Source organism: Larimichthys crocea, chromosome XV (genome assembly GCF_000972845.2).
Source record: "Larimichthys crocea isolate SSNF chromosome XV, L_crocea_2.0, whole genome shotgun sequence".
In the NCBI taxonomy this organism is placed as follows: domain Eukaryota; kingdom Metazoa; phylum Chordata; class Actinopteri; family Sciaenidae; genus Larimichthys; species Larimichthys crocea.
In genome coordinates, this window is record NC_040025.1 from 16655197 (window position 1) to 16670186 (window position 14990).

Consider the following 14990-nt stretch of genomic DNA (forward strand, 5'->3'; position numbering starts at 1 on the left):
TACACTTGGCACAGTGTTAGCATGCTATACAGTGCTTTGTCATAAACAACAACATGATTAGAGATCAGAGTATGTGATATGTGCAGTAACTTCACACCTTCTCCTTGTGGTGTGCCAGACTGGGAAGACTCAGCTACACCTCCATCAGCAGCAAACACTTGAGTCTGAGAGGAAGAGACACAGCTCTATTACTAATTCAGCAGATGACGCATTTCATGCTTCAATAGAGGACAGCTTGTCATTGAGACTCACATTGATATGAAATGCAGACTGGGAGTCAAAGTCGCTGCCCTGCCGGGTGAGTCTGTACTGCTGGTAAACATCGTCGCCAACATCCTGCAGTATCTGGCACAGGTCTTGACCACCAGGCACCGCTGCTGCACGTTCCTCTGGGCGCTCAGCTGTGCCACACAGACAAACACACACTTAGCTAAAATGACTATTACCATTAAAACTACATATACACTCTTCAAATAGACAGTTGGCAGGATTTATTAATATTTCTTACGTTCTTCAGGAGCATGGTAGGCAGCCAAAGCATTAAGCATGTCGTAGATGACCTCCTTGATGGTGTCAGGGATAGAGGGTAAGGGGGACAGTTTCAGAGGAGTGGTCTTGACCAGCTGCACAGCGTTGGGCCCCTTGATTCGAAGGTTTTCAAACTCGTCATCAGAGGCTGTAGAGTTGGAGAGTAATGTATGAGCTCATGGGGGTTAAAAATACAGACAGACTACATCTGTCAAACCAATTTGCAGTACTTGTAAATTAAAATCTCATCAAAAGTTACACCTAAAAAATCTAAAATGTACACTTACCTGTGCCAGCTCCGCGTGGTGCAGGCAGAGCAATGCGGACACAGTTGCTGGCAGTTTCAGCGAAGCATTCGGGGTTACGGCAGGCGGCAGGGCCCAGTACACGAAGGATGTAATTGATTTCTCTGGAACCAAGGCTGCCTGACACAACTCCTGAGGTAGTACTACCTGCACCGCTGGTCACTGCTGACCTCACCACCTATGACAACAGATTGTTGAGGAATGTTGTTTATGCGACCAACAAAACTTAAGTGCTATTCAGAGAATTCCATATCTAGCAAAAACAAAACAGCTGATGGCTAACTAGCATTATCCAGTACTACTAGTATGAAATTAGATTCTAACCTTCTCCATGGTGTGCCGCAGTGTGGCTGGATCTTCTATGATGTGTCTGAACAGCAGAGTAACGAGCGGGGTAAAGCCATTGAAGCCAGAGCTCTGCGTCAGCCCCAGAATCATCCTTGTGCTCTTCAGCTCAGCAAACATCATAGCATAGTGGTGATTGCGTGTAAGGCGCAAACAGAGACGCAATGTGGCGTGGAGGGTGTCTGGGTCCACCGGAACACTAATCATGCTGACACAGGCACGGATAAGAACGGTGGTCATGTCCTCAGTCAGGCCTTTCACAACAATATCAGCGCCCTGGGTGTAGTCAGACTCCAGGGAAGATGAAGGGCCAGATGTGGTTTCCTTCAGCTGGGTGGAATCATCCTTAGGAGCACTCATCTCCACTGCTGCACCAGAGTCCAGGTCAGTATGGGTTTCCTCCACTTTGCTCCTGTCTCCCTCTTCTCTCTCTGAGTCAGTAATGCTACCAGTCTTGGCAGGCTTGGGTATTCGAGGCACTCTCTGGACAGTCAACATCACAGGCCTCCTGTTACCGGTCTCTTCATTTACCTGTCGGGGGAGTGGTAATAAATCAAATAAAGGAAGCCCACAAACTGTAGTACCACAAACAATCATAAAGTTAAATAATGGATGGAGTGTAGTCTTTAAGTATTTTCTCCAAGTGGAGAAAGACGTTTAAGTGTTTGTGTATACCTGCACCATGGTGTTAAACTGCACAGTGTATCTCCGGCGTCCAGCTGTGAAGCGGACACTGCTCTCCCCAGCCCTCCACGCTGAGTCAATGGTACTGTTGTTTGATGCACTGTAACTGCACCAACGGCCTGAGCGGTCATCAAACCATCGCCAGTTATTGCCATTGGGCTGCAGATACTAAAGGCAGGAAGAGATAGGACTTTTCAAAATGGGTGCACAAATAACCATGTATAACAAACGCAACAAAATGTAGTATAATATTGACACGGTTGTATTTATGGCCACCTTTGGATTACTCAATACCAAACGTATCTCTTTCTGTCTAGATACAGCTCATTCTACACATGCAGCGTGGAGACAAGCAGCCTATCCCAGGAGGTAGAATGTAGGTGTTTTTTAACCTCTTTGACACATAGCACATGGTTGTCTATAGCTGTTCTTGTAACTTGGTATTAATATTCAAATACATAACTTTGCTATTGCGATCTGTATGTTTGTTTTCTAATGTTGAACTTTACCTTGTTCATTTGTTCTCTGCGCTTTGAAGAGACTGCCATCTTCTCGTAGAAGTCAATGATCAACAGCACTGGTGTGATCCATCTGCAAAAAAAAACAAAAAAACAATAAATATAAATTCATACAAACACATGCATATTAATCATGACGAAGAGCTCATGTAACATTTGCAAGTGAGGACAAGTTTGTAGAGCTTGTGCAAAACTCACTTTGGTGTCTGGATGTCTTTCTGTTCTTTAGCTGCCTGCAGACAGGGCTGCACAACCTCAAGCAGCTTAATCAGCAAATCAAGAATCATACTGTTCTCCACCACTCTGGCACCCAACAGCTTGAGTTCCTGCAGAAATAAGGGAGAAAAAAAAAAGATTGGTATGTGCTGACGGACAATGAAACAATGATTTTATCGTCTAGTGAAATTTTTTTTAAAGGCGTGAACTTTGAATGGGTCCGTTTGTTACCTCAAAGAGCAACGTGAGCAGCAGAATTCGTGTTGCCAGCTTGGAGGCCTGGGGCAGTGTGGCCATCTGTCTGGTCCACTCAGACACCGTCTTTGTGTCACTGGTAGTCAGAGGCTCAGCTGCCTTGATGAGCACATCTGCTGCTTCCCACACCTACACACAATATGCACACAATCAGGCTGTCAAGACTTAGTAAACACTTGTGTTTTAGTGATTTGCATTTAAGATGTGTTTGGTACAACAGCAGTTTACCAAAGCTAAAAGGCCAGCACCAACAGGAGACACTTTAGAAGACACACTGCCATCTAAAGAAGCATTCATTCACTGACCTGGTGGACAACCTGTCCAAGGATGAGATCTCTGTACTCTGGGCCACTCCTCTTAATGGCAGTCATCAGCAGGTCACACAGTCGGTAGACTGTGTCAGGCAGCTCATCTAGAAGATGGAAACAGCCAGGCAGCATGGAGTCAGTGAAGGAATGAAGCTCCTTGGGGTCGAGTGGTTCAGCCTCCATGAAGCGTTCCAAGCAGCGGGCCTCCTCTTCCTCTGCCCGCTCCCTGGCTCTCCGGTCCTCTTCCTCGCGCCGACGTGCTGCTTCCTGAAGCAGACATGATCACAAAAGCTTCTTTAGCTGAAGTTTTTTCATTCATGGTTTCAATTTGCAACTGCTAATTTAGAGTGAAACTCATGTTTCACTTTTTTTTGTAATTTGAGCTGTGAGGTTGACACACCTCAGGAGAGTCAGAGCGCTGCTCCATGCTGACCTCTTGCCCGAGTGACATAGCAATCGCTCTCATCATCTGGTCCTCTTCAGACATAGTCAAATCCTAAAGGGAACAAGGGCAACAATGTCAGCTGCCTGAATTTGACAAGGTTACAAATAACAGGAGTATGTTGTTGTTGGTTTGAAAACTTACTCTTACGGCTCCACTAAGAAGCGGCGGAGGGTGCGTAAGTAGGTATTCCGTGGCCTGCTCCATGGTACTGGTGTTCAGTAGGGCCTCCATGGCATGTTCTCTTGAGAAGCCCATATCCATCAGCTAAAACACCACACAAAAAATTAAGTAATTTCATAAGCATAAACAGAGATGGCGTCATAAAAACAATGCAAAATGATAATGGGTTTAACACACTTAAATGAAAAAAAAAAAAAAAAAAAAAAAAAAATTGTGAGTGAAACCCAAAGTTGTTTGTTCACTTACTCTTCACTTACTCTGAATGAGTGCACAGAACCTCTCATCTCTAACTCAAGAGCCAATCAAACATTTTCCCTCAATAACCCTACCCTGATAATCTTCCTCAAGAAAAGGTATGAATTACAATGCTTTGATCTAAAATTTGCTCTTTCCCTTTTCTTGTTAAATCAGTCCTTGCTCTCTCCCTGATGACTCTTATACCTGCTGGATCTGCAGCTGGCGGACTTGTGCGCGCCTCTCTCTCCCTCTGCACCTTGCCTGTTATAAAACAAATGGTGGAAAGTTTGGCAAACACACCACCCCTGTTTTATTTTCTTACTTAAATGGCCACCCGTGCTGTTAAAACCACTGGCAATAGTGGCACAGCAAGCTGAAATGTCTTAACTTTAGAGTCCAGGTCAATTTTTTGAGGGCACGAAGAGTACATGGGAATCAAGGCCAGACTTCATATAAATAAAAAAAAACCCAAATTTGATTTAGTTAACCATACAAATCAATAAAAACATTGTAAGTTGTTATTGTAAAAATGCTCAGCTTTAGTCTATTAATATCAACTATGTACCTACACACTGCATTGACTATACCATCTCCCCTTCGACATGTTCTGTCCACTAGAGGGCATTTCAACACTATCAATAGAGAATAGGGAACCAAATGTCAAGGTGTATTGCATTCTGGGTAGTCACTTTTTTTTTTTTTTTTTTTTTTTAAAAAGGATAGACCTCTTTCATAACGTGCAAACATAAGCACCCTCAGAGACAATGAACACAAATCAATAGAAAAAACAATATATATTTTTTTTAAATAAAGCTACCATTGGCTTCTGCCTTGTAGAGCAATATGGTTCGTTTTGACAGCTGATAGTGTTACATGATTACTGCCATGGCTGACAGATTATACTTTTCCCATTGCTGTAGAAAACTGATAATAGTAACTTTAGTAACAGCGTTTGTGTGTTGTGTGAAATTCCAGCCCTGTTTATAAAAAGTGTGTACAAATAGTACAATATTCTACGCTGACTGATAGTTTTCTCATATACCTGTGTAAGCTGAGCCTGGTTAACCTGGGGCTCACGGCGGGGGGTTGAATTGGTTGAATCATCAGCTGATCCAGCTGCTGGCACTCCAGGTGCCGTTCCAGTTGGCGCTGGTGCCTCTCCACTTGTTGTAGATGCTCCAGGGGCAACGGTGGGACCCAAAGAACCAGTGGAAGCTGCTTCGTCATCTGGACGCACGGTCCCCTCTCTCTCTTTGGCCAGGCGCTCCTGGATAACCGGCTCCCCTCTCAGGATATGGCAGAGGATAGCCAGCATGGACTCAGCCATCCTGCCTCCATATACCTTCAGCGGCTTCCTGTTCCACAGACTGCGGATGCAGCTGAACGCAGCCTGGATGAAGAAGAGACTGTGTTACAATAACAAAACACCAACATATCTATATACATGGAGTGTACTGTCTAAATCTCATCCTTGGGTAGGAAAATGCTTATAAACCTTAAGGCTTATGAACCATTTCCCTGGCAACTGTGTTCTCATGGTTTAACTACTTGAATGCCACATAATGTATAAATAACAATTCCATGTTCAAAACAAACTCTTAAGTTTACCTGAAGGCAGCAGTGAAACTAATCCTATAGTTAATGTATACTGACCTTCTGTGTGACTATGAGGAACCGAAGGGCGCTAAACTGGGGCATGGTGGGGGTGACTCCAGGCATTTTAGCTGGAAGGGAGTGAGGTGAGTCCAGCACAGTGCTTGGGTTCACCATCTTCTCCACCAGCATTAACCAGGCATCCAGGAACTCCCCTGTCCCATCTGGTAGATCAGTATGCTCCAGACCCTCAGAAACAGGCACCTTCCCACCCATCGACAGGGCCCAGTTAAATGTCCTGCAAAAAAGCAAAACACCAATATAACTCCTCGAGAACATTATAAATATTAGCAAGCAAACTTTGACGATAAAATACTATTTCAGGGTTTATGCAGGAATCCTGTGGTTAGATTTAATACCATTTAATACCTTCTAAATATTTTTTAAAACCTCAACGTAACTTGCCGCTAGTCATAACAAAAACAGGATCAATAAGTCTTTTCACTGTAATTTTCAACTTTTTTGTGCAAAGCTTGTTTCAAGCTTTATCCAGCAATCAACCATGTACAGAACCTTTCAGTATTCAGTTATTACAAAGTTTCAGGGCGTTCCCGTAACCATGGTAACTCACGGTGCCCAAGGAGAGGGAGCGAAGCCAAATGCCGTTTTTACACGATAATTGTCTGGACAGAGTCCAGAGTAGAGTTGTTGTTTGACACATGTAGCAACAACAGAAGACTCTCTGTGTCAGGACGAGTTCTCACATGTTGACTAAACTTTACAAACCAACTGTGAAAATGACATCACAGCTCTGTGACGAGTCCATGCCAGCTAAACAGCTAAACTTTAGCACCGATGCTCCGTGTTTAGAGCCCGGCCTGGTGTGCGACACAGGCACGCTTTAAACAATACCACTGGCTGTGTGACAATCTGCCAATGAAAATGCTGTGCGCTATGGAAAATTGTTCTACTGTTCAGTCCACGTAATACATTCTGGCGAACTATTAAACAAACTTACAACAAATCACATGCTATTCTTTAAAAAAAATTATAACCTCGCAGTCAGGCATTTAATACCTTTTAAGGACCATAATATCAACTAAGTTGATTTACTACCTTTTAATACTTTAATACCCTGCGGACACCCTGTACTTGTAATAGGTCACTGTGTTTGGTTGGGACATACTCAAATAAGGCATCATGCCCCCCAGAGCAGAAGAACTTCTGCAGCATCAGATGGTAGGGGTACTTCCTCTCATCAAACAGCATTGGAGATGTGAAGCCCACTGAGCAGATGAAAAAGGTCAGCCTGCCAGAGAAAAACAATTTTCAATATCACCTGGGTGTGCATACTTATATTAACAAACGGTGGTAAGGGTAGTCTGCTCATACCTAAACCGGGGGGTGGGCGTGTATGGCGGAGGCTGCCAGCTCAAACCCTTGGTGAGGAGCTTCGTGAGGGCAGAGGCTGTGGCCCGGGCAGCAGGTGTGGGGGTAGTGCCTGTGCTTGTGGCATGGTGAGAGCGCCGTTGACGCACTGGGGAGCCTACACACAGCTTCACCAGCAGGCCAAAGAGCTCAGCCAGAGCCCTTCCAAGTCGAGATGAAGCTGGAAAGACATAAGTACATTAGGGAGAGAGAATAAACTCGTGGAGATTAACACAAACACATAAAACTTGATTGTGTGTCACAGAAATCATCTCACCAGAGAGTAGCGGTTTGATCTGTTTTATGCGGGTGGCCATAGCTGGGGTAAGTTTGGACTTGGCCTTGGGGTCAGTTGCAGTGGGTTCATCCGTCTCCATGGGAGCCAAGGTGTCCCCATCCAGACCCATGCCTTCCAACAGTCCACTAGCAGATGAGTCCACAGACACTGCCTCAGACTCTGCTAGACAAAGGAAAATAAAAAGGAGATTGCAGTTGCTGTTCTAGGGATAATTTTGGTTTTCAATTCAAGTTAAATGGTTGTATTACCTGTTCTCCTAGAGCCAGAGGCTGTGGTCGTTGCAGTGCTGCCAGATGGCTTCTCCTCTTTGGGCACCAGTTTCTGCATGTCGGCCTGGCCAAATTCACATCCTGGAGGCAGACTGTTGGCCACAGACAACAGGTGTTAGAGGGTTACAGCTGATCACACTATTGTAATAACAGGGGTAAAGGATAAGAGATTCACCTGTTAGGCGTGCAAAGGGACAGCAGCACGGTGCTCTCCCATACCAGGGAGCAGTAGAGCTGACTGAGCTTGTTGAGAACACTCAGGCCGAGCTGAGAGCCCCACTGATTGACTGAGATGGCTCTGATCTCACTCTGTTTAGAAAGAGAGCAGAAACATTCAGAGCTGCTAAACAACATAAAAATATAACAAATTTTAAGAAGCCCTCTATAGCTTGAAAAACAAATAATTCTTGATAATCATCTGCACTTTACTGGTTATTTAATTTGCAACCATTCAGTTTACAAAAGCAATACACAGTACTGTGCCTGTAACTCGATCTAAATTAAAAAGGTGCCCTGAGAAGTTTTCTTCTAAACAAACAAAAGTTATGTTTCTGCATTACTACCACTTGTTGATGACTTTATTGTAAAACCATTGCCATAACTGTATAACAGCGTCCTTCTATGTGCACAGGACAAACAAAACAGGGATGCACACACAGAAAAGCTCCATAGTGCTACTAGAGGTCTAAAACTTATATCATACTTAATTACCTTAACTATGACACCGAAAAAGCCAAGAGCACTCATTTCAGATTATTAAAATATAATGGTGGGGTGTGGATGGTGTCAAGTCTGTGAGAAAATACAACCATATTTACCTGTCCTACTCTGCAAGTATGGACAAACATGAGGATGTAGGCATGTGCTGCAGTAAGAGCATGTAGCAGTGGTGTGGCACGGGCTGACAACGTGGCGTCTGTGACGTGGCCCGCGTTAGCCAGTTCTCTGAGAAGCACAGACCCGCCAGGCACCTCAATTGGTCGATGAAGTGGCTCCAGAGATGTCAGAATACTGTCCAGTTGGCACAGGCCCTCCTGGAGTACCTTAGGCTCATGTGAGAGAGTCTAAGGAAGAAACAAAAAATACATCAGTCTAAATTCAGCAACGTGATTTATTATTAACCCATATCAAGGTACCTGGGAACTGCAGATTAAGTCTTTTTTTGTTGAAAATTGTGAGCATAATAATAAAAAAAGAGGGGGGGGGGGGGGGGGGTCACAACAGTGATATTTCTTTTGTGCTCACCAGTATGGACTTGCACACACCAGCTACAGCTTGGCAGGCAGCAGACGTGGGGAAGTCGATGGGCAAGTTGGGCAGCCCGAGAATAGAGACCAAAGGTAGTAGCCCCTTCTGGTTCACAAACTCCTGACAGTGGTCGTCTGTCGTGTTGTTGCTTAGTATAGATTCCACAAACTTCATCTGGAAAACATGCATTGTAAATCAATGAGTGATAAATCGCATAAATGAGGTGAATACTGTATTACAACGTTTCCAGACTATTTCACAACATAAACAATCTGGAAACTCTCACCACGTTGAGGATGTAATCCATTAGAGGAATGGGTATCCGCTCCTCAGTGCCCACCACCCTGCAAGAAGCCAAACATCATCAAAATGACAACCAACCACCTAAAACATTTGAAATTTGCTGATTGGCTTGAACACAAAAAAACAAAGCCAGTAAAGAGTTGTTGTTCTATTCTATTGTGATATGAACTCAGCGTCATACAGTTCAAGTGGCACTGACTGTCTGTTGCTCTCTGGTTCCCCCTGCTGCTGGCTGAATGTGTGGAGGGCCTCCTCTTCCTCCTCATCCTCACTTGACGCTTCTTCAGCAGCATGGCTGGAGCGAGCTGGTGGCACTGCCACGGTGCCATCTGCTTTCTGGATAGATGGTTTCTGGCAGATGTACTCAGGGGCTCGACCTAGGTTGCAGATCTCCTCCAGTAGCTGTAACGCCAAAGAAGCTTTTATTTTCCTGTCAAATCATGCGGCGACACTCTGAAGAATGCGTGTGAAGCAAGTTACCATACCTTTATAATGGCAGTAGTAGCATCAGTCTTCAGAGTGGGTTGGTGTCTCATGAGCTCATCCACAGCACTGCCCAAGTTGGATGCAGTGTCACCTGAAGCAAAACACACAATAAGTCAAGCACTCAAGCGGGTTCCAAAGGAAAAGATCTGAATGTCACAGCACATACAGTCCAGCTCACCTAATGGGTCTGAGCTGCGTCGCCGTCGCATGGCAGGCAGGTAGTCAGGGGACAAAAGCACCTTGAAGAGGCGCTCAAATGGCTGGCACTGAACAAACGAGTGCAGGCCTCTTGCATTCAGGCACAGGGCACTGAACACATTGGGGAGAGAACCCAACACCTCACGAGTAGCAGGAACCTGGAAAAGAGTAACAGCGAAGAACACACATAACATTTTAACTAAATAAATGAAGGGGGCAAAAGTTTAAGATGAGCCATTAGCCTTTGCCGCATCAAATACACATTGTAACCCTTTTAGACCAAACCAAAAAAAAGGAGGTGAAAGAAACAACAAAAAATAAAAACAGCACACAAGGGCAGTGCTGGAAACTCACGTCTTTGATGAGAAGGGCATGCAGCATGACATCAGTGAGACCATTATCCTGCAGGGAGGAGAGCAGGGATGGCTCCTGGAACACAAACACCGTCACAACCTCCGTCGCTACAAAGAAGAGAGAAAAAAGGAAATCATAATCAAAAACAATGAAAACAATATGAACATATACAATAAACAGTGAAATATCATTCATCCGTTCTACAATTTAATATGACATAGAAGCTCCGCCTCTGAAACCAAGTGAGAGCACTTGGCTAGGTCAGAAGAGTACTTGAAGGGCTTAATGAAGCACTACTGTGAACTCACCTAAGAGGAACAGTGAAGGGCCATAATATTCTGCATTACTGATGATGTGCTTGAGTGAGGTAGGCAAGGACCCATCCATTACTGGGGAGAAAAAAAAAGGTTGCACATTAAAACGTGAACATCCAACATTTGCATAATGAAAAATACAGATCTTGAGGTAACAATTCATGAAGATTAGAATAAAAACTCTCGATCATGTTTATCTACAGGAGTTAGAGAATGCTAATGACTCACCGTGGCGGATACCATCAGAGAAGGCAGGGTCCTGGATGGCTTTCTTCAAGAAATTTAGCATCGACTTTAACAGAGCTGCTCTCTGGGGGATACACTGCATACCTGCAGAGACAGTATGCCATATTGATGATGGAGTAACAATAATGACATCGGTTTCTTTTTGTGTGTGTTTGCTGCATGTACCTGCACGAGGCGTGTTCGCTGTGCTGCTCTGTGCTCGGTGATCTGCCTCCGGTCTGGAACCAGAGGATGTGGATGGCCCAGGGCTGCTTTCCATGGCAACTTCTGACACTGTGAAAATATAATGTTGACAATTCTTCATTATAATGCTGACGAATAACCTGGAATTTAAATTATAGCCCTTTCACTTCTGATGACAATGAAGAAAACATTCCAAGAGGTCTTTCCAGGAATAGTGACTCACTCTCCATGTCTGTATCCATGTCCTCAGACTCCACAGCTGCACTAGGCCTCTGGATCTTTGGCTTAATGACAAAAGGGCACTCTTTCCTTGACAAGTCCACTTCATGCTAGAAAAGTGATTGAGAAAAAAGGTTGAATCCAAAAGGTTTTTGTAGAAGCCTCATAGACTCACGAACAGATGATGCAAAGTGCGTAACCAACCTCTAGTCTGCAGATGAAAATGGAAAGGCCGCTGTGGGACTGAAAGGCAGCCATGTCAAGGTTGGTGATGAGGTCCACAACTCGCACCGCTCGCGTCACAAAGGTAATCTGATCCTGCTCATCACCCAGGAACTTTATCACCTACAGTCAAGTAAATGATAAACTTTAAACTGGGCTACTTTTTTTTTTGCATGTATACACCTTTTGTTTTTAAAACAAAGCCACGAGCGACAATGACATGTTGATAGGGACAGGATATACAGTACCTTCAAGAGAGCTTCCATCATGCCACATGAGACGAGGGCTTCCCCTCCAGCATCATAGCTAGCCAAGTGGTAGAGGAATGAGAAGAGTGCAGTGGCAAACTGGTGTGGGTAGGGTTCCATCAGAGGATCTAAGAAAATAAATTAAAAAAGTTAACAGAAAAGATTATGTTTTAATTGAGTCCCATTTTCTTGCGCATCACGATTCAATGTTACACAAAACGTTTCGCCACAATCTCACCAATCATTGCTTGTATACAGTTGCGCACCAACACAGGCAAGAAGCCATGGTAGGAGGCAGTGCCGGTGCAGTCGATGATGTTTGAAAGCTTGGGCGTCCTCTCCAGATGGACAATCGAAGTTAAAGTGCGCAAAGATGCTGCCTTGATATCCTGCACGACAAAATCAAACGCAGAATTTCAGTAAATAGAAAATGACAAGGGATGATGATATTTCTGCACCGACACTGGAGAACACAAACATTTGAAAATAATCTTGGTCTGACAAAGCAGCAAAAGCTATCTAATGTCATATTACAAATACAATGCTACTGCTAGTATGACAGCATTTCACGGAATGACAGTGATTTAGCAGAAAAAAACTCACCACAAGCTGTTTGTCTGTAATCTGTAGTACATCCACCAGCTCTTCTATCAAGCCATTATACAGAATACTGTTGGCGGACTCTTGGAGTGCATTTGAATACACTGCAAAGAAACAGAAAAGGTCAGCGGTTCAAATTTGGAGCAAAAGCCTTTGTCGCGTCATCTTTGGGAGAAGGCCTCTACTCACCCAGAATAGAGATAGCATGCAGTCGGGCCTGCACGGCCTGCAACCTCTTCTTGTGATTTGAGAACCCATGGGCGAGTCGAATGTGTGTGAACAGCAGTGTCTGCTTGTCTTTAGGGATGTTGTACATTACTGTCAGCGACTCCATGATTTCAGATGGGCTCTCTGAAATCTGAAAGACAGCCATGTGTAAGCTGAAAAACTCAAGGTATTGTTACTATTATTACTCCACTGTTAATGACAATTCTAACGTGACTGTACCTTGTCAAGCTGCTCAATGTGAATATAGTGTAGTGTGTTACTACTTGTCTGCGGGAGGGAGAGGAAGAAGTTGAGCCATCAACACAATGTTCCAAAATTATATTTTGTTTTTATTGCATAATGATTCAAAAATAAATAATGTATGAATAAATGTCTTGGCCTTTACCTTCCTCTCTACTTTGACCTCAGGGCCTGGTTCAGCATAAAACTCAAAGTGCAGCGTTGTGGCACTGGGAGGGTACTTCTGCACAAGTAACAACGGAGGGCAGCACAGTAAGGAACAGCAGTTTATAAATAGAAGGTTAATTAGTCTTATTTGACAGCCTTATTTTATAAACATAAAACTAATTGTCCCGTTGCTGTAGATAGTTGACACAGAGAGCCATTGAACATCACTCTGTAAAATTCTTACCGTCATAGGCAGATCCCTGCAGCACTCAGCCAGACCAAAGCCATTCTCCTTTCCTCCCCAGCTCTACAGAAGAGAACAAAGAGACTAAACAATACAGCTCTTTCTCTTGAAGGACAGCTGGAATCATGAAACAGGAAGACAATGGCATTCACTAGACCTCAGCCAGGTGTTGCAGACGGGCCAGTAGAGGCGTCCTTTTGTCAGATCCCAGTCTTGTGATGTAGTTGGAGCGCTTGCTGAACACATAGAGCAGGTTCAGCACAGACAGGACCACCTGCATGTCACATGATGCTAACAAGGTGGTTAAGTGCTGCAAAGGGGGTGAAAGTGGGAGATAAAAGGGGTTAAAGTTAGTGATCTGCTTCACACTTTCCAGTTCTGTTTGTCATATGTAGGTTAACAAAGGGTCAACAGTATAATGAAATGTGTTCGATGAGAAAAACAGGTCAGCTCAGCATTAAGAGTAACAATCTGTAACATAAACACAGTCCAGAACAGCAGAGTAGGGGTCAAGAGTGTATTGGGATCAAGCGTACCTCTATAGAGCTGTAGAGATGCCTAGAGAAGCTATACTCAATGAGCAGGGCAGTGAAGTTGAGCACCGCCAAAAGCAGGGCTTTGAGCTGTCCATTGTCGGGACGGTCACACACCAGAAGCCACGACATATTCTCCACTGTCTGGCCTGCATCACAGAGAATGCCATCAAAGCGGTCCAGCAGATCCACCCAGTGGTACAACTCGCACTGATAAAGATAGACGATAAATGTTTTCAGTATTTTCCAAAACAAACAAACAAACAAACAAACAAACACGTGTAGTTTGCCAAATAAAAAAGGAGGATGAAGGACATTTTTCATCTATTGCTCAAGCGTTTCACAGTGAACAGAAGTCTCAACGAAAGCAATCTGGAAATGTGAGTGTCAATATGCGTCATCAAAGCAGCATTTTGCAAATCAGACGGCTTAATATAGACACGGTGTAACATGTGACCCATTTCCTGACAACTTCCTGGATACTCCTCTAACATCCATAATATTCCTTAACCAGCAGGAACCCTGTCATAACAGATACAGTGATATCAGTCTTTCCTTCAAGACTTACCTTGCCAATATTCCAGGTCTTGATGTGCTGCAGTTCGACCAGGAGTTGCTCATCGCTGCATGCCTTGAGCTTCTCTATAAGTATCCTGCAGTCGGCAGGCTGTTGGTTCAGAAGGAGCGCAAATTGGTTAGTCAGAGCATACAGACCACCTGTGCCGCTTTTCTACTAACACAGTATAATGCGTTTTAGTGATGCTGTGACACGCCGAGATGTCAAACCAAGACCATCTCCGCCCTAAACTGAGAAGAATCACTGCACTACAAGGATTGCTTCAGAGTCAACAATCCAACAAGCCTAGGGATGAAAAATGCTGGCAGCTTTTAAAGCTTTTAAATCTGCCCTCCTTTAACTTAGACTGCTGTGTTACTGCTATGCAGACCGAAGATGTCCAACTACTGCTAAAATGCTTACGACTGCTATGACTTGAAATAGTGCTATTTCAGTCAGCTGGTTGGATAAAGGAAGTGACAGTGACAGGCGTCTATTACCATTTATGCAAATCTCAGCACATCAAAGTATGCAATGCCTTTTTGCTAAGACCTCTTAATATATGAGAGCTGTGCCAAAATGATGGACTCCTCTCACATTTGGTCATAGTAAACTCGGCCTGGGTATCCCCACTGTATACTCACAGCTTCCGTAGGAGTCTTCTTTAACTTGCTTCTGTCGACCTTCATTGTCGATAATCTCTATTTGTTGCTCCTGTTGAGAAATGTCCACATCCATCAGAAAACAACACATGATGATGAAGTTCAGTGTTATATGACAAACAGATACTTAGATTTGTAATATTACACTTT

At 44.0% G+C, this 14990-nt stretch overlaps 1 protein-coding gene across 16 annotated transcripts in view; it reads right to left on the bottom strand.

The window, feature by feature from the left end:
- huwe1 (HECT, UBA and WWE domain containing E3 ubiquitin protein ligase 1) overlaps positions 1 to 14990 on the bottom strand; it is a 36535-nt gene that overhangs the window by 15972 nt on the left and 5573 nt on the right. For 11 of the 16 annotated variants that reach the window (XM_019259258.2, XM_019259261.2, XM_019259256.2 and 8 more), the window contains 43 exons: positions 14823 to 14892; positions 14191 to 14289; positions 13626 to 13832; positions 13247 to 13399; positions 13090 to 13152; positions 12844 to 12921; positions 12678 to 12725; positions 12420 to 12588; positions 12234 to 12334; positions 11869 to 12019; positions 11631 to 11758; positions 11365 to 11505; positions 11165 to 11270; positions 10924 to 11031; positions 10741 to 10842; positions 10507 to 10587; positions 10199 to 10305; positions 9825 to 10002; positions 9646 to 9737; positions 9342 to 9562; positions 9144 to 9201; positions 8855 to 9031; positions 8428 to 8673; positions 7785 to 7918; positions 7589 to 7701; positions 7320 to 7502; positions 7007 to 7223; positions 6801 to 6923; positions 5675 to 5912; positions 5064 to 5411; positions 4226 to 4282; positions 3746 to 3868; positions 3560 to 3655; positions 3157 to 3426; positions 2828 to 2980; positions 2579 to 2706; positions 2372 to 2453; positions 1854 to 2030; positions 1158 to 1709; positions 816 to 1011; positions 509 to 676; positions 253 to 401; positions 98 to 164 (listed from right to left, as the gene is read on the bottom strand). In XM_019259258.2, the coding sequence (XP_019114803.2) occupies positions 98 to 164; positions 253 to 401; positions 509 to 676; positions 816 to 1011; positions 1158 to 1709; positions 1854 to 2030; positions 2372 to 2453; positions 2579 to 2706; positions 2828 to 2980; positions 3157 to 3426; positions 3560 to 3655; positions 3746 to 3868; positions 4226 to 4282; positions 5064 to 5411; positions 5675 to 5912; positions 6801 to 6923; positions 7007 to 7223; positions 7320 to 7502; positions 7589 to 7701; positions 7785 to 7918; positions 8428 to 8673; positions 8855 to 9031; positions 9144 to 9201; positions 9342 to 9562; positions 9646 to 9737; positions 9825 to 10002; positions 10199 to 10305; positions 10507 to 10587; positions 10741 to 10842; positions 10924 to 11031; positions 11165 to 11270; positions 11365 to 11505; positions 11631 to 11758; positions 11869 to 12019; positions 12234 to 12334; positions 12420 to 12588; positions 12678 to 12725; positions 12844 to 12921; positions 13090 to 13152; positions 13247 to 13399; positions 13626 to 13832; positions 14191 to 14289; positions 14823 to 14867 (6433 nt within the window). In that variant the 5' untranslated portion in view covers positions 14868 to 14892. The remainder of the gene's footprint in view (positions 1 to 97; positions 165 to 252; positions 402 to 508; positions 677 to 815; positions 1012 to 1157; positions 1710 to 1853; positions 2031 to 2371; positions 2454 to 2578; positions 2707 to 2827; positions 2981 to 3156; positions 3427 to 3559; positions 3656 to 3745; positions 3869 to 4225; positions 4283 to 5063; positions 5412 to 5674; positions 5913 to 6800; positions 6924 to 7006; positions 7224 to 7319; positions 7503 to 7588; positions 7702 to 7784; positions 7919 to 8427; positions 8674 to 8854; positions 9032 to 9143; positions 9202 to 9341; positions 9563 to 9645; positions 9738 to 9824; positions 10003 to 10198; positions 10306 to 10506; positions 10588 to 10740; positions 10843 to 10923; positions 11032 to 11164; positions 11271 to 11364; positions 11506 to 11630; positions 11759 to 11868; positions 12020 to 12233; positions 12335 to 12419; positions 12589 to 12677; positions 12726 to 12843; positions 12922 to 13089; positions 13153 to 13246; positions 13400 to 13625; positions 13833 to 14190; positions 14290 to 14822; positions 14893 to 14990) is intronic. The other 5 variants (XM_019259263.2, XM_019259257.2, XM_019259255.2 and 2 more) reach the window with 4 other exon arrangements.